Source organism: Typopeltis vanoorti, chromosome 10 (genome assembly GCF_054136105.1).
Source record: "Typopeltis vanoorti isolate ZY-2024b chromosome 10, IOZ_Tvanoo_1.0, whole genome shotgun sequence".
NCBI classification, from domain to species: domain Eukaryota; kingdom Metazoa; phylum Arthropoda; class Arachnida; order Uropygi; family Thelyphonidae; genus Typopeltis; species Typopeltis vanoorti.
The window spans coordinates 8,229,175-8,256,227 of record NC_143558.1 but is presented as its reverse complement, the minus strand read 5'-3'; the positions used below and the strand labels follow the sequence as shown (position 1 = coordinate 8,256,227).

At 35.8% G+C, this 27,053-nt stretch overlaps 1 protein-coding gene across 3 annotated transcripts in view; it reads right to left on the bottom strand.

Moving 5' to 3' along the window:
- Positions 1 to 27,053, bottom strand: part of Myo81F (unconventional myosin 81F) — a 454,212-nt gene that overhangs the window by 308,331 nt on the left and 118,828 nt on the right. For all 3 annotated transcript variants that reach the window (XM_090398885.1, XM_090398887.1, XM_090398886.1), the window contains 2 exons: positions 18,350 to 18,400; positions 2,199 to 2,438 (listed from right to left, as the gene is read on the bottom strand). In XM_090398885.1, the coding sequence (XP_090255011.1) occupies positions 2,199 to 2,438; positions 18,350 to 18,400 (291 nt within the window). The remainder of the gene's footprint in view (positions 1 to 2,198; positions 2,439 to 18,349; positions 18,401 to 27,053) is intronic.

The window sequence follows — 27,053 nt, the reverse complement described above, 5'->3', positions numbered from 1 at the left end:
AGAACTGCTTAGAAATCTGTTTCGCTATTGTTTGAAACATCAGATGCCAGCACATCCAGTGTTCCTCCCCATCTCTTGGGCTTCAGCGAACTTAAAAAATCTATGTAAATGAAGAAAAATTTGCAGCATTTGAATTTACATATACAGTTTAATTCAAGATCTGCAATATACAGCAGCTGCATGCCAATGGAATTTGATTAAGATTGTGTCTTGGAAAAAAAAAAAGTTGCTACTTTCCAGAAAGCATAAAAGACAATGGTTGATCATTTCTTCCCTTCCTCAATATCTTACACAAGCACCTAGCCAGCCAGAACTACTTGATAAATTAATCATAGTAATTACATGATAGCTGGAATCATGTATATGTTTACCAGGTTCTGTAAAGGCAACAAGAGTTGCTCCTTGCCAGGAATTAAGAAATTCATTTTCATCAGATTCTCTTATAAAATCAATGCAGTTGCTCTAGAGAAAGACCTCGGTAGATATTTTGACATCTCATAATAGATGCCATGTGGTACTACAGCAATTGCTCAAAATTCAAGACGAGCAGTTTATAGACATTTCTTTGATAGCCATGCTGAAGAGTTCTAAGCCTATTTCAGAGAAAAAAATTTGATGTGTTTTCTGCTTTGCTTCTTAGAGTCAGGAATTTAGAGAAGTAAGAAGATATTGCTGTTTTAGAGCTCACCCTGAAAATATTTGCAAATGTTTTGATCGCTGTAAAGGCAAGCAGTGGTATATATGCCTTTCATTTTGGTGTGTGTGTGTGTGTATATCAGTTGGTTGGTATTTTTGAATTACTCAAAGGTGTAAAATTTGGAAGAAGAGGACAAGGCTTACTTCCTTTGATTACATTACTGTTTCCCATTGTAAATATGGACAAAAAAGTTATAAATTTATCGAAAATTATATATTAAAAACTTGCCTACCACGTCAGTTCAGACTTCATGCAAGCAAAACAGATGAAACTCAGAAAACCAAAACAGCAACCCATGACAAATGACAACGTTCAATTGGATTGGTTGGCACAATAACCAATCACAGTTTCTAGATGCTATTATCACAGAGCTTACCCTGCCTCGCATTCTGAGCAGTTTAAAACTACTAGAATGCTACAAATTTGACTTGCTGTACCATCTGTACATCTTTTCAAAGGGCTCAAAGAGGTGTATGTATTTTGAATGCACACCGAAGAACTATCGGCAAGTCCAAGCGTAAGTCACTTGGGTAGTACAACACTATGGCAACTCATGTCAAAGGTGGAGCAAGCTCCGTCACTATCCTTAATATTTTCTCATAATATAAAACATACCCAAGTGATGACTTATGCTTGGACTCGCCGATAGTTCTTCAGCATGAAACTCTTAGATTTCGATCTCCGAGTTTCGTACCCGGCTGTAAAATAATGAGGGATTTATTATCCCCTTAATTTATGCTGCCGGAAAAATAGCCTCTTGGCTCTTTATCTTTCACTTATTTTTTGTTGTTTGTGTACATTATTACAGTTCATAATATTGCATCCGAGATGATGTCTCTGTTTACAGAAACAAGATACTGGAACCATTAAACATGTGTTTAATTCTATATTTATGTAGTTTTCATTTCTGTTTCAGAAAGGAATTACCGTGAGTAGAATTAACTCGCATAAAATATTATTTATTAGTAGAATTTTTGCCTCAGTATCACAGGCATCTTCAGTACATGTATAAAGCTAATTAAACAATAACTGACAATTCCAAAGGGCACCACCTAAGTAGCTAATGTAAGATAACTAAAAAAGGTCAATAAATTTCCTAACTTAAAAAAATAAATAAATATATAAATAAATGTTATCAGTTAATCTTTCCTAACTTTTTTAATTGTATACATATGAAATCATCTAATCATATGTAAAGCTATGAAATCATTTGGGGCAATTTTATTACAGAACTTTGAAAATAAATAAAGGATCTGTAATGAGATCAATTAAAATGAATCTAGAACTTGTTCATCTCCTGATTGAAGTACAAGAAATGAATAAGTTCTAGGTTCATTTTCAATTACCTTCAACTGCATGAAAAACTATATAAATATCATTATTTCTGAATGTTATAGTACAATTTCAATTCTGAAAGAGATATACAAAACATATAGCACAACATGAGTGAACTAGATTTCAGATTTCTTTTTTCCTCTAAATTATTATTAATTTAACAAACCTGAAACTTTGTAAGTTCACAAACAAAAGAATTTGAAGATTTCTGCATTATTTCAAACAAGGGATCCTGCTGAACATCTTTGTTCTTTTCCAAGAATCCTTCGACTGAATAAATTACAGCTCCAGCATAATGTTGTACACCAAATTCTTTTTCCCAACGCCGTCGATCCTCTCCTTTCAAGTAATGAGGATGACCTTCAAATTCTTGATGAATCTTAGACACATATGTTACATCAGATCCCTGAAGAAATTATAGTTAAACAAATGCACTACATATTACAATGCTTATGCTCTTTAAGATAGTTTATTTTCCATGAGTTACACTATTAAATACATTCTAACAATAAGGCAGTTTATGATTAAACTTGTATAATTTTTTTAATGGCAAATGCAAGAGGTTATGCAATCTATAATACGTTAATGCAATAAAGCGGGAAGAAAGATGAAACTTCTTCTTCTGCAACTTCTCCCACTTAAGTGGAGTCACTGTTGATAATGAGTCTCCTCCACACCTTCCTGTCTTGGGCTGTCACCACATCCAAGTTCTTCATCCTCAAGTCTTCTTCTGCCAGCTCCCTCCATCTCTTCTTTGGCCATCCACGCTTTCGCCTTTCTTGCACATCCATCTGCATGACCCTTCTTCCCACATATTCGTCCTCCCTCCTCATCACATGACCAAACCATCTCAACCTTGCTTCCTGTATTTTCGCTCCTAAGTTCGTAACTTTCACTGTTCCCCTGACATAGTCATTTCTCAGACGATCCTTTTTGGTCACACTGCACATCCACCTAAGCATTCTCATCTCTGCTACTTCCATCCTGCTAATGTTATTTTTCCTCAGGGCCACAGTTTCTATAGCATATGTCATAGCTGGCCTCGCTACTGTCATATAGATTTTGCCTTTCAGATTGATTGGCACCCTCTTATCGCATAACACTCCAGCCATCTCCCTCCAGTTCCTCCAACCCGTTTGTATCCTGCATCCCACTTCCTTCTCAGCTCCTCCATCTTCTTCCACTGTTGAACCTAAGTATCTAAAGTTTCTCACCTTCCTGATGACATTTCCTTTCACCTCCAGATCAGTCTCCTGTCTGACGCCCACTGTGCAACACATATACTCTGTCTTACTTCTGCTCAGTCTCATACCTCTCTCTTCCAGTACTTTTCTCCATCTTTCCAGTTTAGATCCTGCTTCTTCTCTTGAATCTGCACACAGCAAGATGTCATCTGCATACAACATTGTCCAAGGCGCATCTTCTCTCACCTCCTCTGTTACCACCTCCATCACAATATTAAACAGAAATGGACTTAATGCTGACCCTTGATGCAAGCCAACTGTTACTTGAAAACTTTCTGTCTGTCTCAGACAGGTCCGAACACTTGTCTTCACATTTCTGTGCATTTCCCGCACCAACCTGATGACATATTTCTCCGGAACCTTCTTCTCCCTCAGACACCTCCAGACTTCTTGCCTTGGCACTATCGTATGCTTTCTCCAGATCAATAAATGTCGACTGGAGCTCCCTTTGTTTCTCTCAATACTTTTCCATCATCTGCCGTAGCCCAGAGATAGCATCTGTTGTTGAAGAAAAAAGAAACTAATTACCAAAAGAAAAACAAAAAAAAACATCAGATATGAATATCCACCAGAACACCTGAGCTTGGTGGTGGAGGATAGTGACCATTGGAAGTACCTGTTGCAGCTGCTGTATCGTTTGACTGCACTTAAGAAATACACATTAATGGCAATTGTTCCAAGGAATAGCAATAGAGAGGAAGAAAATTCGTAAGTTTGTAACTGAACTGTGAATGGTCATTGCACATGCTTTAATATATTTAGAGGAAAGTGTGAAGAATTACTACTGCCAACTCAGGTGGACAATGACTATAGAAATACAGTAAATTGCTGATTATTCTATGGTAACCTCTTAGTGTTGGTCGTACCATTAAGCATTAAGAATAAAGAATTTTACACCTAAACCTTTCTTTACGTATTCTTGTAGTATGTAAATAGAAAACTGAACATGTTTAAACTTATTTAGATAAAAAGTCCAGGATTTTTGTTGTTTTCTTTGTAGCATTATTTTTTGTTTTATTTTTCTTATACATCCATGAATTTGTAACACTTCAATGTACTCAACATCATCATCATGACTTTCCAAGAATTTAAGTAATGTTTCTACAGCTGTTGAGGAGGGCTTCGTTATGACTTACTTGTTAGCTGGTTGGAGGTCCTCATTGGCATCCTTGTCAAGAGAAACACTTGATCCTGCTGTCTGCATGATTTCTATACTATTATTTGAGTCTGCCACTTCCAAATTATTTTCAGTGATGACAAAGTTATTGGGCAATATTTTTTGATTGATTTTTCAATTGTTTCACTTTTAACTTCTGTAGGCTGTAGAAATGTGATAGATAGCATCTTTAATTGTTATGGAAAAGGGAATTTTTCTCTTCTGTAATAAAGCCTAACATCAGAATTTTTCTATATAATTGTTTCTGGTTTTAATCACACCTTAGTCAAGTTGAACAAGTGATGTTATGTTTGGCAGAACATCAATTATGACAATATCACCATTTTCTGCAGAAATTTGTATGTACTACAGAGGACCATGGTTAATCCAACCACACAGATAATTGAGCAGAAGATAATCAGTATTTTACTGTAGCTATAGAAAATTAATTTAGCAGAAACTATAAAAAAAATAATGTTTTATTTGAGATCCAATCAGCTAGCAGGTAAAAAATGTCCACAGAAAGTGACAAAAATCAGATCTGTAATAATTCAACTCTTATTTGAAACATTCCTGAGAAAACATTCTCATTTGCAAATTCATATGATTGAACCAAAGAAATAAAAAGTTATAATTTGTCTCTTCAGATTATATAATCATCATCATAATCAAATTCCTGACATGTACCCTCAAGGGGTGTATAGGATATGATAGTACTACATGAAAAATTTCGTTCATTACTAACTTCCTATCCACAATTTTCCTCCAACTCAGTCTGTTACTTGTCAAGACTCCAATATTATCAGATCTTATATTTCTATCATCTAAGGCACATTGTACCGTATCAATCCACCTATATCTTGGTCTTCTTCTGGGTCGTTTTCCTGCCAACCTGGCAGAGAACACTCATTTTGCTAATCTTTCCTCACCCATTCTGTTTAAGTGGCCATACCACCTGGGATTAGCTCTGCTAATGCATTCCTGGGTACCGACAATGTCAAGTTCTTTCGTAATATCCTTGTTTTTAATATGATATTGCCATTGATGCCATCTATTCACGCCTCTAATCTTTCTCAGGAGTCTCATATCTGCAGTCTCTAGTCTTTGGTCAAGTGTTTTACTTCTGACCCAGCTCTCAGATCCATAAGTTAAACTGGTTTGAACACTGTCTTGTATACAGCTAATTTAGTGTTGCAACTAATTTCTCTCTTATTCCATATGAATTTATTCCATTGATTTCCTATCATACCAGCTTTGTTGATTCTGTTGTCTATTTCCATATTTAATTTACCATCTTCACTAAAAATCGTGCCTAAGTAGCTGAAATGTTTTACTTGTTCCACAGGTTCTCCATTCACAACACACTTGACATTTTCAATGATTATGATTATTTTCATTGTCTTTGTCTTTTTATTGCTGACCTTCATACCATATCTATTACAACAGTTATTCAATTTAGTCTGAGAATCTTGCAGACTTGTAGTGGATTTATTTAATTAGAAGTACAGGGTGTTCGGGATAAATTTGACATATTTATAATTAATTATATTTTTCCGTAAGTTACATGTATTAACACACACTTCTCTTCATTTAAAAGTTTGGACCCTTCTTCATTCATATACAAGATGTCAGAAAGGATGGATAGCTGGAACCCACCTGAATCATGGAAGAGAATAACTTGTATCATGATGATTCGTGCCCGCCATCAAAATAAGGATATTACGACTGCTGCCCAATGCTCCCTGAATACAGTAAAAACAATCAGGCATGAACTAGAGACTTGCAATGGTGACTACGAGGATGTAGCAAGAAGAAAGATCCCTAGCAGACGATCTGATTGTGTTCGTACAGCAGAATTCCTCGCAAATCTGCAGGAACAGGTGTTGAAGAACCCTGGCATTGGAATTCGGGCTTTGTTCGTGGAGTTGCTAACTGTAGTCACGCCCTGGATAACAAGGGTAGCCAATGGTAGGCCGTATGTATGGCAGCAGGATTCGGCCCCTTGCCACACCTCTGGGAAAAGTCAAAAATGGTTGTCTGAAAATTTCTACGACTTCACCAGTCCAAATGTTTGGCCTCCAAACTCCCCAGACCTTAACCCCATGGATTATTTTGTATGGGGCGCAGTTGAAAAAGACACCAATCGCACTTCCAGTAATACAAAAGCCCAGTTAATGGATAAAATTAAAACAGTTTTTGCGGCCCTTCCCAGGGAGACTGTAGCATCAGCTTGTTCGAGGTTCCGAAGCAGAATTGAAGCTGTGATCGATGCTAATGGTGGTTATTTTGAGTAAATCTTGTTGATAGTATTGTAATTAACTCTGCCTGTAATGTTTTTTTGTCAATTCATTAAATTTAACAGATACAAAGAAGATTTTCTTTTTCCTTACGAAACTGTCAAATTTATCCCGAACACCCTGTATAACATCGTCTGCATAAAGCAAAGAGCTGACATTAACATCTGCAATTTTGACAGCATGTTTAATACCACATTCATTTATAATGCGATTCATATAGATATTGAATAACAGAGGGGATAATGTACATCCTTGTCTCACACCAGATTTAACATTAAGCCATCTTCCTGTACTTCCTTCAATTCTAACTGCTGACTTACAACTCAAATAAAGACTAAGTATTGCTTGATATAATGCCCAATTGACACCATATAACTGTATCGTATTGAATAGCTTCTCTCTTGGCACCTTGTCATATGCTTTTTCCAAATCGACAAAACTTAAATACTGATCTTTGTTACATTCCCATGATTTCTCCACTATTTGTCGTAAAGTGAAGATCTGATCCTGACAGCCAATATTTGACCTGAATCCAGCTTGTTCTTCACCAAGCTTTTCTTCCACAATTCTTCTCAACCGTTTCTTAAGTATACTTGCATATATCTTACCAGGAACACTCAGTAGGGATATACCTCTGTAATTCTCACATTCAGTTTTATTTCCCTTTTTATATATGGGTGCTATGAAAGCTCTACTCCAATCATCGGGAATTCGTCCCTCTGTCCAGGCATTCTGAACTATGCAGTGCAGCCACTGTAAGACTCTTATACCACCATACTTCAGCATTTCTGGTCAAATATCATCTACTCCTGCTGCCTTTCCACAAGCCAATACATTTCAAGTCTTTGATGGCTTTTTCTACTTCAAGTATGGATATGTATTCCTGACTGCATTCCTGGTCAGTGTTTTTTATCACTGTGCTGTCAGCACTGCTTGTTTCATTTAGCAAATTTTCAATGTAATTACTCCATACTTCAAGGATATCTTTTTCTCCCATTTTCATATCACCTTTATCATCTCTAACTCCTTTTACAACACTCTCTCCTCCATTCCTAAGCTTCTTCAACAACCTCCAGAATATTTTGCCACCTTCTTGATATTTATTTTCTATATTCTTGCAAAAGTCCTCCCATGACTTTTGTTTAGCTAGTTTTACGCACTGTTTAGCTTTCTTGCATTTGTCTCTGTATTCTCTAAGAACAAAAGCTGACTCATTTGCCAGGAACTTTTGATATGCTTTCTTCTTTTCCTTCACTGCCTCTTTAACTTCCTGTGTCCACCAGGGAGTTCTGATTTTTTTATCCTTGCAGACAACCTCACCAGATGCCTCTCTAGCTGAATCAATCAGGATTTTCTTCAAGGCTTGCCACTGAATCTCCAAGGTTTGGTTTCTGTTCTCAAACTCACTAGTTTTACACACTATTTAGCTTTCTTGCATTTGTCTCTGTATTCTCTAAGAACAAAAGCTGACTCATTTGCCAGGAACTTTTGATATGCTTTCTTCTTTTCCTTCACTGCCTCTTTAACTTCCTGTGTCCACCAGGGAGTTCTGATTTTTTTATCCTTGCAGACAACCTCACCTAATGCCTCTCTAGCTGAATCAATCAGGATTTTCTTCAAGGCTTGCCACTGAATCTCCAAGGTTTGGTTCCTGTTCTCAAACTCTTTCATTTTTTCTTCAATAATCTTTGTGTATTTTAGTCTACAGTTCACATCTGAGAGCTGCTCAACTTTTATTCGCTTTAAAACTTTCTTACATGTCATTCTTTTCAATATGAAATTCAATTTTATCCTACTCAAGACTAAATAGTGATCACTTCCAATTTCAAATCCTCTGTACACTCTGGTGTCCTGCACCAGGGAGAAAACATCACCATCAACAATAACATAGTCAATGAGACTTTTCTTATTCCTAGCCTCTTCTCTCCATGTGAATTTGTGCACATTTTTATGTTGGAACATGGTGTTAGTAATAACCAGTCCATGTTCTGACCAGACCAACAGGTATTTGCCATTATTATTAGGTTTGCTCTTTTCTCCAAATTTTCACAAAACATTTTTGTATGTCTGACAATCACTTCCTACTCTGCTATTTAGATCCCCAACAAGGACCAACTTTTCTTTTTTCATTGTGTCAGTAGTTTTCTCTAGTAGATAGAAGTGGAGGAATTTTTTGTGAAATTCCTTCACTTCTACCTTTGTAGGGCCTTCTGCAGGACCATAGGCACAAATAAGTCTCATTGTTTTACTTGATTGTCATTGCCTGAATATAACATTTTATATTTATTGCTCAGAAAGATCTCACCAGTTTTTGTCTGTTTTGTTTCAGTCACCCCTATTATGTCAATCTGGTACTTATCTAATTCCTCTGCTAGCTCCATTTCTTTGCCATTCAGGCTTCTTATGTTGATAGTACCGATCTTTAACTCTGGTGATGTTGAGTTAGGGTGTGTTTTCAGATTTGTTCCAGTAGCTGACTTTTCACTGTTCGCCCTGGTTCCCTGGCGAAAACAACAGGGGCCTTGTTTAACCGGGCGACGCCCCAGCCGGCATGAAATTTTGTCATGTTGTACCATCATTTTTTATTTTGGTTTAACCAATAAGAATACAATTTGGTCAGCTAAATCCCAAACTGCCAGCCCATCCTCGTAGGTCAGAGGCCCTGGTCGGTTCTCCGCATTCCTTTAAAGGCTGTGTGGAGGTCTCCTCTCAGTTATACAGCTTTGACACTTAAGCACTCCTGAGATTATATCATTGAAAATTAATTACTAATGAATGTCTGTATGAAGAATACAGCAAATCTGTGGGAAATGGTCTTTTTGAAATAATTTATCACAGTAAAAGCCATATAATAATAAGATATAGAAAACATCCTGGTTAAAATTATTTTGAACAAGAATACAAATATGTTTCACTGCCATTTATCAGGCATCATTAGTGTGAATATGCACAATAATCAGAAAACACAACTGGAAAAATCTACCAAGATAAAGTGAACATTTATGTTTTTTAAGACATAATAACTCAAGCTAAGAGCAGCTTAGACACATAATGTAACCAACACATGCAGTTCATGTTGCATATAGCATGTCAGTCGTTGTTGGCACAGTAAAAGATCTGATGTCCTGCAAGCAGGGCTGTACTTATGCACAGGTGCATTAGGCTCTACCTGCTCCCCCCCCCCCCCAAAAAAAAAAATTAGGGCCAATTTAAGGTCTCCAAGCAATGTGAGGGAAACTCCAGAGCACTCTCTAGCACTTGGGGCCCACCCCTCGGTAAAAGTGTAAGTACAGCCCTGCCTGCAAGACTGCACGTGCAATTTCCAAATACCATGCAAAATGCGACCCTCTTTTCTATTCTAATTACCATATGAGTGAAAAACTTTGCAGATGAGATGAGATGAGATTGGATATTTCACAAGGCATCAAAACTGAGAATCAATCCATTCCACAGTTTTGTGTAGATATGACAGTAACATCTGATCTATTCTTCTGTTTGTGTGAGGCATAGTTACAGTGTTACATTAAAGCTAAGTGTAGCATCAATAGTCTGTGAGAGAACTCTGATGATAGCTTGTAGTAGAAACTATGCATTTCGAACTCAAATCTAAAAATGAATTAGTTATAGAAAGAGTCAAACTCTCTATTTCTACTTATCTTTATCTTCTCCTGAAACAGAGATAGCCTTGTTTTTGGCCTGGCAATTTTATTTGAGCAGTGATAATTGTAAATATGTAAATACGGAGCATGCTTAGTTAAGCATATCATTACTGATAGCTCTCTACCAGCTCAGTAGATTTTAGTCCCCTGCCATTTTTTTCCTTAAAAGACTGAAACATCCCAAAGGAGAAATTAATTCAAAATTACAGAAATATGACTGAATACAAAATTGCAGCTACAATACTCAAACTGTAGAAGCAATGAGTAAATAATTCAATTTAAAGGATAATGGGAAACCAATGCTTGTTGCTGTAGAATCAGCATAAAAAGGGAAGTGAGGAGGCATGATGGATGCCAGTCATGCTGAACAGAACCCATAAAATATCTGTAGAAGAGAATGCAAAAAGTTACTGTCTGTGAGAGGGTGGTTAAAGAGAATGTGTGTGTGTGTGTGAGAGAGAGAGATTGTCAATCAGCTGAACTGCCCTCTTCTGAACAACATCAAGAATTTTTATAGAAATTTTAGGTGTACCATCAAAAATCATCATCATCAAATTCCTGACATTTATCCTCAAGGGGTGTACAGGATATGATAGTACTACATAAAAAATTTAAATCATTACTAACTTCCTATCTACAATTTTCTCCAAATAACATTTATTACATGTCAAGGTTTCAACATTGTGCGATCTTATATTTCAATCTTCTAAGGCATTTTTTTACAGTATCAATCCACCTATATCTTGGTCTTTTTCCTGCCAACCTGGCAGAGAACACTTGTTTTGCTAATCTTTTCTCTCCCATTTTGTTTAAGTGAAAATACCACCTGAGATTAGCTATGCTAACAATGTTAAGTTCTTTCCTAATATTTTTAATATGATGCTGCCATTGATGACATCTGTTCATGCCCCTAATCTTTCTCAGGACTCATATCTGCAGTCTCTAGTCTTTGGTCAGGTGTTTTACTTCTAGCATAGCTCTCAGATCCATAAGTTAAAACTGGTCTGAACACTGTTTTCTATACAGCTAATTTCTCTCTTATTCCATATAAATTTATTCAGTTGACTTCCTACCATACCAGCTTTGTTGATTCTGTTATCTATTTCCATATTTAATTTACCATTTTCACTAAAAATCGTGCCTAAGTAGCGAAAATGTTTTACATGTTCAATAGCTTCTCCATTCACAATACAGTCGATATTTTCAATGTTTCTGCCTATTTTCATTCTCTTTGTCTTGTTATTGCTGACCTTCATACCATATATATTACAACAGTTATTCAATTTAGTCAGGGAATCTTGCAGACTTGTAGTGGATTTATTTAGAAGTATAACATCATCTACATAAAGAAAAGAGCTGACATTAACATCTCCAATTTTAATAGCATGTTTAATACCACTTTCCTTCATAATGTGATCCATATATATAATGAATAACAGAGGGGATAATGTATATCCTTGTCTGACACCAGATATAACAATAAACCATCTTCCTGTACTTCCTTCAATTCTAACTGCTGACTTACAATTCAAATTGCTTGATATAATGTCCCATCGACACCATATAACTGTAGCATTTTGAATAGCTTCTCTCTTGGCACTTTGTCATATGCTTTATCCAGATCTACAATACTTAAATACAGATTTTTGTTATATTCTCATGATTTCTCAACTATTTGTCGTAAAGTGAAAATCTGATCCTGACAGTCTCTATCTGGCCTGAATCCACCAAGAAGCTTGGTTCTTCATCAAGCTTCTCTTCCACAATCCTTCTCAACCGTTTCTCAAGTATACTTGCATAAATCTTACAGGAACACTCCACAGAGATATACCTCTGTAATTTTCACATTCAGTTTTATTTCCCTTTTTATATATGGGTACTATGAGAGATTTACTCCAATCATCTGGAATTCGTCCCTCTGAACTATGCAGTGCAGCCATTGTAAAACTTTTATACCTCCATACTTGAGCATTTCTGGTCAAATATCATCTACTCCTGCTGCCTTTCCACATTTCAGATTTTTGATGGCTTTTTCTACTTCAAGTATGGATATGTAATCCTGATTGCATACCTGGTCAGTATTTTTTTTTTTATCGCTGTGCTGTCACCACTGCTAGTTTCATTTAGCAATTTTTCAAAGTAATTACTCCAGACTTCAAGGATATCTTTTTCTCCTGTTTTCATGTCACCTATATCATCTCTAATTCCTTTTACAGCACTCTTTCCTCTATTTCTGAGCTTCTTCAACAACCTCCAGAATATCTTGCCATTTCTTGATATTTATTTTCTATATTATTTCAAAGTCTTTCTATGACTTTTGTTTAGCTAGTTTTACACAGTGTTTAGCTTGCTTACATTTGTCTCTGTATTCTCTAAGAGCAGAAGTTGACTTTTATTTGCCAGGAACTTTCAACTTTTAATATGCTTCCTTTTCCTTCTTCTGCCTGTTTAACTTCCTGTGTCCACAATGGAGTTTTGATTTTTCTATCCTTGCAGACAATCTCACCACATGCCTCTGGCTGAATCAATCAATGTTTTCTTCAGAGCTTGCCACTGAATCTCCAAGGTTTGGTTCCTGTTCTCAAACTCTTTCATTTTTTCTTCAATAATCTTTGTATATTTCAGCCTACAGTTCACATCTGAGAGCTGCTCGACTTTTATTCGCTTTAAAACTTTCTTATATGTTCTTCTTTTCAATATGAAATATTCAATTTTATCCTGCTAATGACTAAATGGTGACCACTTCCAATTTCAATCTTCTGTACACTGTAGTGTCCAGCACCAGAGAGAAAACATCACTATCAACAATAACATAGTCGATGAGACTTTTCTTATTCCTTGCATCTTCTCTCCATGTCTTAGGGTTTGTTCCATGTGAATTTGTGCACATTTTTATGTTGGAACATGGTGTTAGTAATAACCAGTTCATGTCCTGAGAAGAAATCCAACAAGTATTCGACATTATTATTAGCTTTGCTCTTTGCTTCAAATTTTCCCAATATATTTTTGTATGTCTGACAATCATTTCCCACTTTGCTATTTAGATCCCAAACAAGGATCAATTTTCATTTTTCATTGTGCCAGTTGCTTTCTCTAAGCCTCAAAATTCCTCCACTTTTACCTTAGCAGAACCTTCTGTGGGACCATACGCACAAATAAGTCTCATTGGCCAGTTCCCCATTCTGATATTTGCCCACATCACTCTACTTGAAATTGCCTGCCATTCAAGAAGATTAACCTCGTATTTAGTGCTGAATACTATGGCTACTCCTTTTTCTTGATTGTCATTGCCTGAATATAACATTTTGTATTTATTGCTCAGAAAGATCTCACCAGTTTTGGTCTTTTTTGTTTCAGTCACCCCTATTATGTCGATCTGGTACTTATCTAATTCTTCAGCTAGCTCCATTTCTTTGCCATTCAGGCTTCTTATGTTGTTGATAGTACCGATCTTGAACTCTGGTGATATTGAGTTGGGGTGTGTTTTAGGGTTTTTTCCAGTAGCTGACTTTTTGCTGTTTACCCTGGTTCCCTGGCAAAAACAATGGGGACCTTGTTTAATTGGGCTGCATCCTAGCTGGCATAAAATTGTCATGTTGTACCATCATTTAATATTGTGGTTTAAGGCAATAAGAATACATTTAGTCGGCTAAATCCCAAATTGCCAGTCCATCCTCGTTCGTACAGTATCCAGGTTGATACCTAACAGAGTGCACCGTGAGAAGGTGAGGATTGAACATTATGTCAGAAGCCATGGTGAGTTCTCCGCATTCCTTTAAAGGCTATGTGGAGGTCTCCTCTCAGTTATACAGCTTCGACTCTTAAACACCCCACTATCAAAAATGTGAAAGTAATATTCCAAAGTTGCATGGATTTTGATTTGGAGATAATTGAAACTGGTGCTGAGCAAAAAAAGATGATGACAAGTTTTTAGAAGCCAAGGATACTACATTAGTGATGCTTTTGTGCAGGAAAAGCTAGGGTAAATTTAAGTACAAGAAGAAGAAGAAGAGTGATGTGGTATTGACTGCCAAGTTGAGCATTGCTAAAGGTAAGGAGAAAGAACAAAGGTTTTTTTTTTTTTTGTGAAAAAAAAAAATATATATATATATATATGTATGTATGTTTTGGAAGCATAAAAGGTGATTGTGTTGTTATCATCCCTTTGAGTTGAGATGTTTAAATTTTCAAAATTTAAAATAAAAGTGAAAGAATGAAAAAATCGTGGCTATGGTGGTTTGGAAAGGTGTTTAAATTGTAGTATAAAACTAACAAACACATTAAAAAAAATTTTAATCAATTTTTTCAAGATTCAAAAAATATGTAATAAATCTAGATTTGAATATGTTCATAAGATGAAATGATTGTCCAACACACTGTATATATAAGACATGCAGTCCAGCATAAATAACAGAATTCATAAAAAGAAAAGTGAAACATAAGCTCAAAGAATGTAAACTTTATAATAGTTTCACACATAAAGCTTAAACCTAAAGCTCACAGACCACATCACCTTTGTACAGTTTAAACTCTCCAACAAATTATATTCTAGTTTAATCATTTAATTAATAGTTTAATTAAATTATATTCTAGTTTAATCATTTGGATATCCAAGTAGCCCAGTTGTGAACATATTTCCTAAGCAAATCTGTGTTCTTATATTTGAATAAAGATTAAACAAGAATAAAATTTCTTGGTAAGTTAAATTTAAATTATAACCAAGTTAAAAAACTTTCTTTGTACAATTTCCAAGAATGACCTCTCATTATCCCATCAACTCATCCTATGCAATAATTTCCCTGTATCTATCTGAAAGGTTACTCTCACTAGGTTATATATTTCAAACATATCACCCCTTCTCCTCCTATCTACCAAGCTCTGCAAGACCACATTCCCTTAATCTGTTATACTCAAGATTAAAATCCTGAGACAGTCCTAGTTACCTCTGCACTCTCTCCCTCTAATGTTTCCTCATCATCCACATAACATCAGGTGACCACTGTGGCCTGATTAGTATCTTAACAATGTTACTATTACTTTCCTTGTTGATATATGTCAAGGTTCTCTGCATTATAGCTATAATTTTCTGGGTAACCTTTCCAACTTTTTGATGTCTCGTGAATGTCAGTTCTCTATCCACTTAGATTCCTAGATCCCTCGATCCTCCTCCACCTCCTGGAGAAAAATTCTTCCAATATGATAAACCTCATTCCATTTTCTCTGGGCAAAGTACATGACTTTGCATTTAGCAACACTGAAGTCACACCACCATTCTTTAGCCTGAAGCACCAGCCTATTCAAATCCTCGTGTAAGAACAACACATCAGAAATTCCCAACATCGTTCCTAATTTAGCATCATCAGCAAACAACTAAATATCTCCTCACAAACATAAACTACATCACTGAAGTATAAATTAAATAACAGTGATCCCAGTACAGAACCCTGCAGAACCCCACTCATCACCTCCATGGACAACTGGTTTCTATCAGTCAACTATCCCTATAACCAAGCTATTGACTATACATCCTCATCCTGCTCAATTTCAACAGTAATTAATCATGTGGCACTCTATCATATGCTTTAAGAAAATCCAGAAAAATAATTGTATAAGCATCTCCTCTGTCCAATACATTAGTCATTTTATTATAAATGTAATGACTTATCCTTAATAAAAATATGCAAATCTGCTGCAAAATTTAGATTCTCATCAATCCAGGTTTGTGTTCTGTCTCTAACACCTTCACCAGTGCATCTGATATACACACTGGCCTATATAGCTGGATCCCACCTACGTGGATTCTCTCTTGTACAATGGTACTCAGAAGTATCAAGTTAAAATCAATGCTGTTACTGAGTTACAACATACTGAGTATGCTGAATTGGCTGACATTAGATCTTGCAGGTGTATCCTTAATTAATGCATTCAAAGAGATATATGTCACTATTTGGGTGACAAAAAAATGGTCCTACCTCAATGATGGTAATAATAATAATAACAGATTTTCAAAAGTATCAATGCAACAGCAAGATTCAAACCACAGCCTGTTGGTTGGAGAGTGGGAATTCTATTCTCTTACTTGGCCATATAGTTTAAGATAACATACTAGAATATGTCCAACATTATTCAATATTCCTTTTGGTTTCAATCATTTTTATTACAAAATGATTCAGACTGGGAATAATAATTCTGCATTGGCTGATGGAATTTAATGATTTCATTTTAGAAATTATGGACTTTACAACCGTGTTATAAATAACTCTTTTAATATCCCAACGTTTCAATCTTCATATTAAGAAGATCGAAATATTTATAGTTCCTCTCCAAGAGCAACTATAAACAGGACTGTAGAAAACCCAAGATCCTAAATCAAAAATAACAATTATAATGCTAAAAATAGGACATCATTGTTATGGAAAGAAAACTATCTGTAAGAAAGAATGTTGAGAGTTTATTTTTCTCTTGGTTAGACTATAATAAGTTTGGTTTAATCCTTTATCCAAGTGTGAGCAAACAAAGTTTACGCCTGAAAGTATCTTCAGGACTGAGCTAAGGTGGTGCAACACCAAGGCAACTCGTGGCAAAGGTGGAGAAAGCTATCATCACTCCCATCTCAGTATCGCCCATAATGCAAAGCACATCTCCTTGCAGATATGCGTAATGCTATGCATTAAGGCAAGGGCCACTACCCAAGACCAGCTTCAACCTTTATTGAAGTCTCATCAGTGGGAGCCAGGCCAGTAGTAGAGACACCAAGGCAGAAGCGATGAGAGGTCATCCCCACCTATAGGAGTTGCCAAAAGGTGTACAACCTTATTATTAAATTACTCCGGATTCAGAGCAAGATGTTGAGAGTTTATTTTTCACTTGGTTAGACTATAATAAGTTTAGTTTAATCCTTTACCCATGTGTGAGCAAACAAAGTTTGTGCCTGAAAGTATTTTCAGGACTGAGCTAAGGTGGTGCAACACCAAGGCAACTCGTGGCAAAGGTGGAGAAAGCTATCATCACTCCTATCTCAGTATCTCCAATAATGCAAAGCGCATCTAGCATTACACATATCTGCAAGGAGATGCACTTTGCATTAGGGAAGATACTGAGATAGGAGTGATGATAGCTTTCTCCACCTTTGCCACGAGTTGTCTTGGTATCGCACCACCTTAGCTCAGTCCTGAAGATACTTTCAGGTGCCAACTTTGTTTGCTCACACTTGGATAAAGCTTTAAACTAAACTTATTCTATGTAAGAAAGAATGTTTATTCATGTTATCATAAATAGAATTTAGCCTGATGTAGTTTATAAATAATTAATTTTTTTTTTTTTTTTTTTCACTAGAGGTCATGCCAGTAGAATAACTTGTGATCAATTCATTGTTTCTTTAGCTTATTGTATGTAATGTAACTTAGCTTGTCCTGTATATTTATATATGCTCCAGATGATGACGATCTTAATATGAAGATCAAAATGCTGGGATATTAAAAGTTATTTATAACACAGTTGTAAAGTCCATAATTTCTAAAATGAATGCTGATCACCGTGTAACACTAAAAGAAAGGAATTTAATGAAATTTGGTATTTAGTTGTTTTAAATTTTGTTTCAATCAGACAATTTAAATAGCAAAATTTAGATGAAACAAAATTATATCTATAGTGCTTTTTCTTTTTTTCTTTTTTGTAGCTCTTGTATAGTTTGTATAGTTTCCATTTAAATTGGCAACTACAATATTTTTGTCAGTCGGACTGACAATTAGCTGTTGGCTAGGATTTCTTCTCTGAACTATGTATATCAGATGTATGTTTCTTTTTATATATATCAAACTAGATATAATCATCCTTATTGTAATTAAATATTAAAAAAAAAGTTATATTTCTGATATCATACCAATTAAAAACTCAGTTAATTAGTATTTATATAAACTATATGAAAGAAGGATATTTTATATACTGGAAATCAGTTTTACCCTTGGCATCCGGCATTCCTCTGTCAAGAGCCTTAGTATACATTTTGGAGGCTGAGAGGTAAATAAAAAGCCATTTAACTTCTAGCATCAATTCATCATATCATCTTACAAGGAAACAAACAAAAACGCAAAAGCATTCAAAAAATAAACACTACATTAATTACATTAATATTATATAGCAGATGAATTTCATCAACAATGAGACCCCCACCTTTTTAATGGAGGCCTTATGTGAATTGAAAATGAAGGTTTTGTGTTTGGGCTCTACAGCAGGTCATCTGTATGGTACTAATATCTGTAGTATGAGTTTACAACCTTTGCAGGCAAGCCCTGCATTGAAAATTCACATGTAAGTGATTACTTTGCAAATTTCGTACCTGATATATAAATTTCGATAATGTTTCCTATTTTTTTTATCTGATCTAGACATGAAAGGTTGCATCACAAGGCCTACAACATAGTAGTGCTATGTGCGCAAGAGGGCAAGAAGAAAGGAGAAATCTGTTGATACTTTTTGTGAACAGTTGAAGGTCGTATTCTTTTGGGAAGGCAGAGTATGGAGGCTGTTCCAATAACAGAAGTAGATGGAATGAAAGAGGAAGCAGAGCAGTTGGTTCAACATGTTTCAAGAAGGACTGTAAATGGATGTTGGTTAAGAGTGGATTATTCTTGTCCATGAAAGTAGAACAGACAGAAACTGAGTGGATCTGTGAAAGAGGTATCATGAATTAAATGGATTGCTCTTGTTTGGAAAGCACTGAGCAATCTTAGAGAAGATTTCAGTGTAGCACACCCAAATATGGAAGCAATATTCCATGGTTGGACAAATTTGGGATTTGTATAGAGTTAGCAGCTACAAAGGTGTGAAGTAATGTCTTGAGCAGAAAAGTACACTTCCCTTCGGTTGCAGAAGCTATGATTGGGATGCGTTTGTGCCAGGAACGTTTAGTGTGGTGCAAGTCAGTTCAAGGAGGGAAATTTAATCATATGTTTGGATATCTGAAAGTTAGAGGAAGGGTTGCAAGAGATCAGAGAGGACTGAGTTTTGGTGGCATTGAAGTCTATGAGGTTGTCATTACCCCAGTGAAATATAGTTAGGAAACTGGAGTTCAGAACACTGGTCATGGTGCATTTTAAGGATTCGATTCTAACATTTGGACACTATAAGGTTTATCAAATGAAAAGGAGGAATGGAGTGTACTGTCACCTACAAAGTTATGGATAGGATTTTAAGTCTGTGAAAGCAGATCATTCATATAAAGAAGGATAAGAGTGGATGAACATACAGAACCCTGGGGTAGCTCTAGACTGATGGAGAAATCTGAGGAGAGGAAACCATCCACCATGACTCGTAGTGTGCGATCAGTGCCTTCTATTCTCTGCAAACTTCTATTCTCTGCAAAACATAGAGTGACAATTTGTTATGTAGACCCAATTGCCAAACCCAATCAAATGCTTTTGAAATGTATCAGAATATTTGCAGTTAATCTATGTTAATTGAATAATTTTTCAACTGTGTCTACCTGTAACTTTACATAACGCACAGTTATTTCTTTGGAACTTAGGCAGTGGCGTATTTAAGTATTTCCTGCCCCTAGGCCCACAGAAAGTGCCGCCGCCACCCTATATTTAATGAACATGTTGATTTACATGCATAACCTATTTATATCGTAAATTCGTAATCTAAATATAATTATAAAAATGAGATCCCGGAAATTTCCGCCACCCCTCAAAATTTGCCGCTCTAGGCCCGGGCCTATACCTAAATACGCCACTGAGCTTAGGTGGAACTAGATTAAAAAAAAAAAAAGATACAGGGAATGAGTTAAGGATATTGCCAGAGCTTGATGCAAACACAGAAGTGGAATTGGATGGAATATCAACATGGGTTCTGAAGCAGTATGGAAGAGAAACTGCTTCAGAACCCATGTTGACATTCCATCCAATTCCACTACTGGGTTTGCATCAAGCTCTGGCAATATCTTTAATATCCTTAACTCATTCCCTGTATCTTTTTTTTTTTTTTTTTAATCTAGTTCCACCTAAGCTCCAAAGAACTAATGGGTCTATCTGGATGTATACATTACCAAATTAATTATTTAATAACTCAGCTACTTCCTGTGTATTCACTCTTCTACCATCCTAGCAGCCTGAATGACCAAGTGATTAATTAGCACACTTGATCACCACTCAATAGACAGCGGGTTCAAATCCCACTACTGTGGGCAAGGATGTTTGCAAATATCTTTTGGGGGAAAGATCCATCATCTAAGTGTTAGACTACTCTACTTGATGGAGGCCTAAGGTAGTTTGACAACATTCCAAGTTTGTCTCTATTAGCAGGGTTTCTGGATCGTGTAAAAAATAAATAAATAAAAAAAAAAAAAAAAAAAAATCAGCTGACGCCTTTTTATTCCCGTATACGGGAGTAGGCGAGGCCATTTAGCCCTATCTAACTTTTGGAGACTGAGTGGGCAGTTCAATCTCCACTGGTACCCAATCAGAGACAGATGGCCCAAGGCTATCACTAATTAAGCGGTATGCAGTGAAGAGAGACGGCTCAAATGTGCCGCCATCTCGTGGTCCCTAACCCTAACACAATATATTTCATGTCTGAAATAATGTGGGTTCTATGGTCAATTTTCTTGAGTTTACAGGACGAAAAACCCGAGTTTCCGGGAGGAAAAACCTGCTTGCCCGTGCCAGAGATCGACTAACTCAGGAACCGGTCGAAAAAAGGCTTAGAAAAATTTCCTCTAGTCGCCGACTAGACTCGAAACCAAGTCTTCCTTCGTGCGGCCAAGCGCGGCAGTGTGCAAAATAAATAAATAATAAAATAAATTTCTCAGTCCTCCTGCAGTACCTAATAACCTTTTATGGGTATGAAGGGAGAAGGGAGAGACTGCATTCACTAAGATTATTCATTCATTGGTCATTCTTAGGATTTCCTTTGGGCTGTTCAGTCAACTTCTTTTCCACATCTGATTTTGCCTTCCGCACCCATGGCAATCCTTGCCTGCTATTCATTATTATTGTTGTTGTTGTATGGGCACATCCATGGAGTCTGAAGACTCATCTCAGAAGAGGCAAATTATCCACATAATCTATCATACCTCTCCTTCAACTCATTAACAGACAAGGCACTCACAAATGACTCTGGCAAACCAATTTAATTCACTCGTTCCCAACTCTCCAAGCAAAAAATCTAGTCCTCACAATTCTACTAACCACACCTTGTTTTGGCCTCTCTAGCCAAGTGTTGAAACATTTCCCCTGCATTAATACTGTAAAAACCCATTAAGTAACAAATGTTTCTATCATATCCTCTCTTTTTCTCCTATCAACCAACTTCTACAATCCACACACACACACACTCAATCTATCCTCATAGGGAAAATTCAACAGACCACTCACCATCTTGTCACTTGCCTCTGAATCTTCTCCATTGCTTCCTCATTCCCAAGAAACCCCAGGAAACCAGACCTGAACACAATAATCCAGATGTGGATGTATCAAGGCCTTATATAAAGTGGAATAACAGTTTCCTTATCTCTACTTGTTAGTGTGTTCTACAATAGCTAAGTAATCTCATGAACTACTTTAACAACATGAACTACCTTAGCAATATGTCCTCTAAACTTCAACTCTCTGTCTACCACCATCCCTAAATCTATCTATTTACTGAGTACAGTGCCATCAATGTGGTACACAACTTGTAATCTATTTATCCTAAAATGCATAACTACATTTCTCCATATTAAACTGATACCCATTATCTTTTGCCCATACTGGTTATATGGATATACCTATTTAAATTGTCCTGCAAGTTCTCCAAATCGCCTTGATAACTATTACTCTCCTAATTTTGCATCATCAGCAAACAACTAAACATTTCCTTTCAGGTTATTTCTTATAACATTTATGTACAAATTAAACAGTAGTGGTATCAGGACTGGACCTTGTGGCACACCTGTTTTTGCCCTGATTCTATTCCTCCGTATACCACTTTTTAATATTCGTATAGCAGCCACCCTCTTATCCCCATAACCAGTACTTATCCATCCCCATTTGTTCTGATTTGCATAATACAGTTCCATGTATTATTCTGTTAAATGCCTTTGCAAAATCTTACAGAATCATCATGTAGCAATTTCCTTTATCCAACTCAGCTGTTACTCTATTATAAAAAATTAGGAAATTACTAAGGTATGACTGACCATTCACAAAACCATGCTGTCCCTCATACAGTATCATCTTCTTATCCATCCATTCTTGAATTCTCTTTTTGACCAATTTTTCCAGTTCTTTTACCAACATGCCTGAAAATACTGATTGGTCTTAGAACCTCCCTTTACAAGGGAATTATTTTGCCCTTCTTTCACTCCCTTGGAACGCTACTAAGAGCTGAGACTTAAATTAAAGAGCCTAGTCAGAGGCATTGCCAGTTCTCTCATTCTCACAAAACTCAAACTGATATCCCATCTAATTCCAGATTTACATTGAGATTCTGCAATATCCTAAGAACCTCCAATTTATCCACCTCTGTTCCCACATCAGTCTCTGTCACATGTTATAGCAGTAATATCACTTGGATGATATACCCTTGCAAAATGGTCACTCAGTAAAGGACTTATTTTTTTTTTGCTTCTGTCACCTCATCACCATCAGCACTCGTTAACATTAATCTTCCATAGTCATTCATCCTCTTAATTGCCACATTATGAAAGAACTCTTTGGGATTTCCTTTGGCCTGCTTGGCTAGATTCCTCTCATAATCTGATTGCGCCTTTCTTACAATGCTGGTCACCTTTCTCCTTATACTCTCCACAGCATTTTCTTCTTCTGCAGCTTATGCTTAATGATATTACTCATCTATCTAATCCCTACCTGATTAATCTTCCTTATCTTAGGTATACATTCTTACTTATATATTAGGTATAGCAGAAGCAATTTAATACTGCTTCCTCTAGATGCCCCTTAACAATCTCCCATGCAATACTAACACCCTTCCCTTGCAGTGTTTTATGTCATGACATAGATTCAAGCTCTCTGTTTGTCATAATCACCTGCCTTGTAGATCCACATATACTCCCTTCCCTTCTTGACAGAATATTTCTGTTTTACAATCTTCCAAGTCAAGCCCATGGTCACATTTGCCAATCAGAGGCAGTGTGGCTACCTCAGTTATGGATAATTATTCTTATCCTATGACCAGGTCCAATACTCTTGTACTCCCCAAGTCCTCTCCATCACATGCTGCTGGAAGTAATTATCTCTCAGTAAGTATATAAATTCCATTTCCTTTCTTCCATGTGATCTTTCTTCCTTCTAGTCTATATTTCCATAGATGAGGTCTTCCATAATAATCACTAGACCTCCATTCATTGTACTAATTTGCTGATGCATGTCTTGTCTTCCAGATGATCCATGGAACCCCTGGCCTATAGCAACAACCAAATGTATATTTTGTCTTACTGGCCTTATCTCACACCAGACTGCTTCAAATGAAAAGCCACCCTCACACCTATCTCCTATTCTTTTTGGTTGCAATTCATCTGTTATCATCAGCAGTATCCCTCCCCCCCATCCTATCTTCATCTTCCCTGAAAATACTGAACTCTTCATATTCTATCCCTGTTACTGTATCTGTTGTTAGTCAAGTCTCACTAATGCCTATAACTTTTGGCAAGGTTGCACTAACCAATGCCCAAAACTCCTCCCTCCTTTTCCTGATACTTCTGGCATTAGTATATAGAAACTGAAGCATCATTTCAGGACCCCCAATCATCCTTATTTCATGAAGTGACCACACTATTCAATATTTTTGCTTGAGAGACTAGATTCCTCACTCGGTCATTCTCACACTCTCTTGCTTCATCGGTGCCTTCACACAAACTCACCTGCTTCCACCTAATTGTTTAAGTTTTCCTGAATTCGTGTTTCAGCATGCTCAGTGAACAAAGCTCTCTAGACACCTAACATCAAAACCATTTAAATGCAGTCCATCAGCATTATACAAATCCATCTTTCAATCAAACGCAGACCACAGATCCACAAATCCTACATCATTATTTTTGGATAACTGATGTATTGATTAATTTACTACCAACACCCTCCTCCTCAGTTTGTCCCTATCATAGTGTGGCAGGAGACTTATAATCTTCACCTTCTCATTCTTTATACTGTTCCTGAATCTAGTCATCACATTTCTTTCAATATTGATTCCATAACAGTGTTTTTAAGCTGCTCGTGATATAAAATTTTGTTCATCCATTTAACTCCCTTAACTCTGGTGAGATAGTGGATTACAGATTACAAAACTTCTGCATGATTTGCTGCCATCCAAATTAAAATTAAATGATTATTTTTCACCATTTGGAGATATAATAGTTATCTCATTTACAGAAAGATTGTCAGATGCTATCAGATGGCTAGATTGGAATATTATAAACAGTGAAGAGGGATCAAGAATGATTGTTCTTCCAAGAAATGAGAAAATGTGTTTTGGAAGTACTGAATTTCACTAGATTATTTTCGCCCACTTGAGAATGGTAAAAAAATTAGTGTTTAAAGCATTGGTTATAAGAGATGTTGATCTTGGGTCATTTTGAGCTGCTTCAACGTAGGTAAGTAAGCTGTCATACTTCAAAAAATTAAAGATGGAAACTTAAACTTATGTGAAATAAATTTATTAGGTGTAAAATTTTCACCTAAATATCAAAGGCATCTTCATTATAATAACAATAATGGAACATAAAATAAATTACAATAAAATAATGCATTGCTAAAGTTCTAATACTTCTTAATATTGCAATATCCTTTCATCCTGTCAGGAAGATTTCTATCTTCCTTTCTTCACCTAAAGATAAGCTTCTCCACTCAGCATCCAAGTGTCTACCAGATCCCTTGCTTCCATAGTTTGTCTTACTTTGGACAGTCTGGCAGATCTGCAGCGATCTGCCATGAAGAATGTAAATCTTATATCTAGTATACATCTTACATCTTGAATCTTATATCCAATATCTTGACAGGTTCATGATATCAGATATACGATATGTCATCTTGACTAAAGATAAAGTTCTTTGGAAGAAAACTAAACTTTTACATAAAAGTAGATTCCTGATAGAGTGGTTGTACAATGTTTTTTTACACTAATCTAACTTAAACAGATCCGATTGGCTTTGCTATCCTCTTTATGAGAAATATTATTATATCAATGTTATGCAAATTCCTGATTATTATATATATATATATATATATATATATATATAATAATAATAATCAGGAATGATTATTATATATGTTATTATTATATTATTATATATTATATTAAGGTTTGATTTTAGCAAGAGGTTATTTAGAGATAGGAGGAAGAGCATGGGTGAAACACAGAGCCCATCCAACCACCAGTGCCAGAAGGAAGAACATGCAACTGCAGCTTGGTAAAAAGGGTCACAATACCAGACTTAATGAAATGCCTTGGAAATATCAAGAGTGAACAAGTTAATAAATATTTTTAATGGAACACATGTACTAGACATATTTTTAAAAAATTATAATACTGGAATAAACTCGTAAAATATTCTTTTATTAGTATAATTTTTACTTAAGTATCAAAGTATCACTTCCCCAAACTTTGATACTTAGGCAAAAATTATACTAATAAAAGAATATTTTACATGAGTTTATTCCAGTATTATAATTTATTTAAATATGTCTACTCATGCTATTTCCTTATTGAAACAAACATTTAAATTTACATATGTAACAAAAAAAATATAGAGAATTTTATTCAAACACTCCAATATATTTATTTCATGCAATGTTACATAGTCATCATCATCAGGGAGACAGACCATTAACTAGATTCAAAACACGAATCAGGATAATAAGTCATAAAGGATGCACATGCTAGCCACGGTCATCACTGGAGTATATTATTACACTATTAGAATTCAAAGGAACAATTGCAAAAGTCATGTAAATTAAAAATAATTATTAAAAAAATTATAAACAATTAACAGTTATCACTTCCCCAAACTTAGAGATTGGAAATACAGTCTGAACAGTTAAGGTTCAGATGATCTTGTAATGTTTTACATCTTTCAAGGCAAAGTCGAATAAATGTGAACTTGCTGAAATAAAGATTTGTCTGGTTCCAAATAACCAGACAAAATGCTTTATGACTCATTATTGGGATTCATGTTTTAAATGTAGTTAACAGTTTATCTCCCTGATGATGTCCACATAACACTGGATGAAATATATTGGAGTTGTGTGTTTAAGCCATGAAAATTTTTAAAAGTGACCAAGTTAAGTTTCTCCAAACCTTTCCATAACTTGCATCCATAGGTGGATAAGATTAGCTAAAAGATCTTCTCTGAAGTTAGTAGCAGAATCCATATCGGTGATAACCAATTAATTAATGGGTCCCCAAGCAGTGAAGTGTATAGTCATTAATGACCTTTTCTGTTATTTTTGATTACAAAGGTGAGAGCAATGGGACAACAGTTTTGACAGTTAACTTTTATTTCCTTTTTTTTTTTTTTAGGAACACTTTGGATAAAAACACACTTCCATGATACATGAGTATGAGAGCATGTAAAAGGTGATGCAGAATAGATGTTAATTCTGTAGAAGTCTGACTCAGGTCAGATATCGTGTAATGATCAGCATTCACAAATCAAAACAACCTTTACATGGT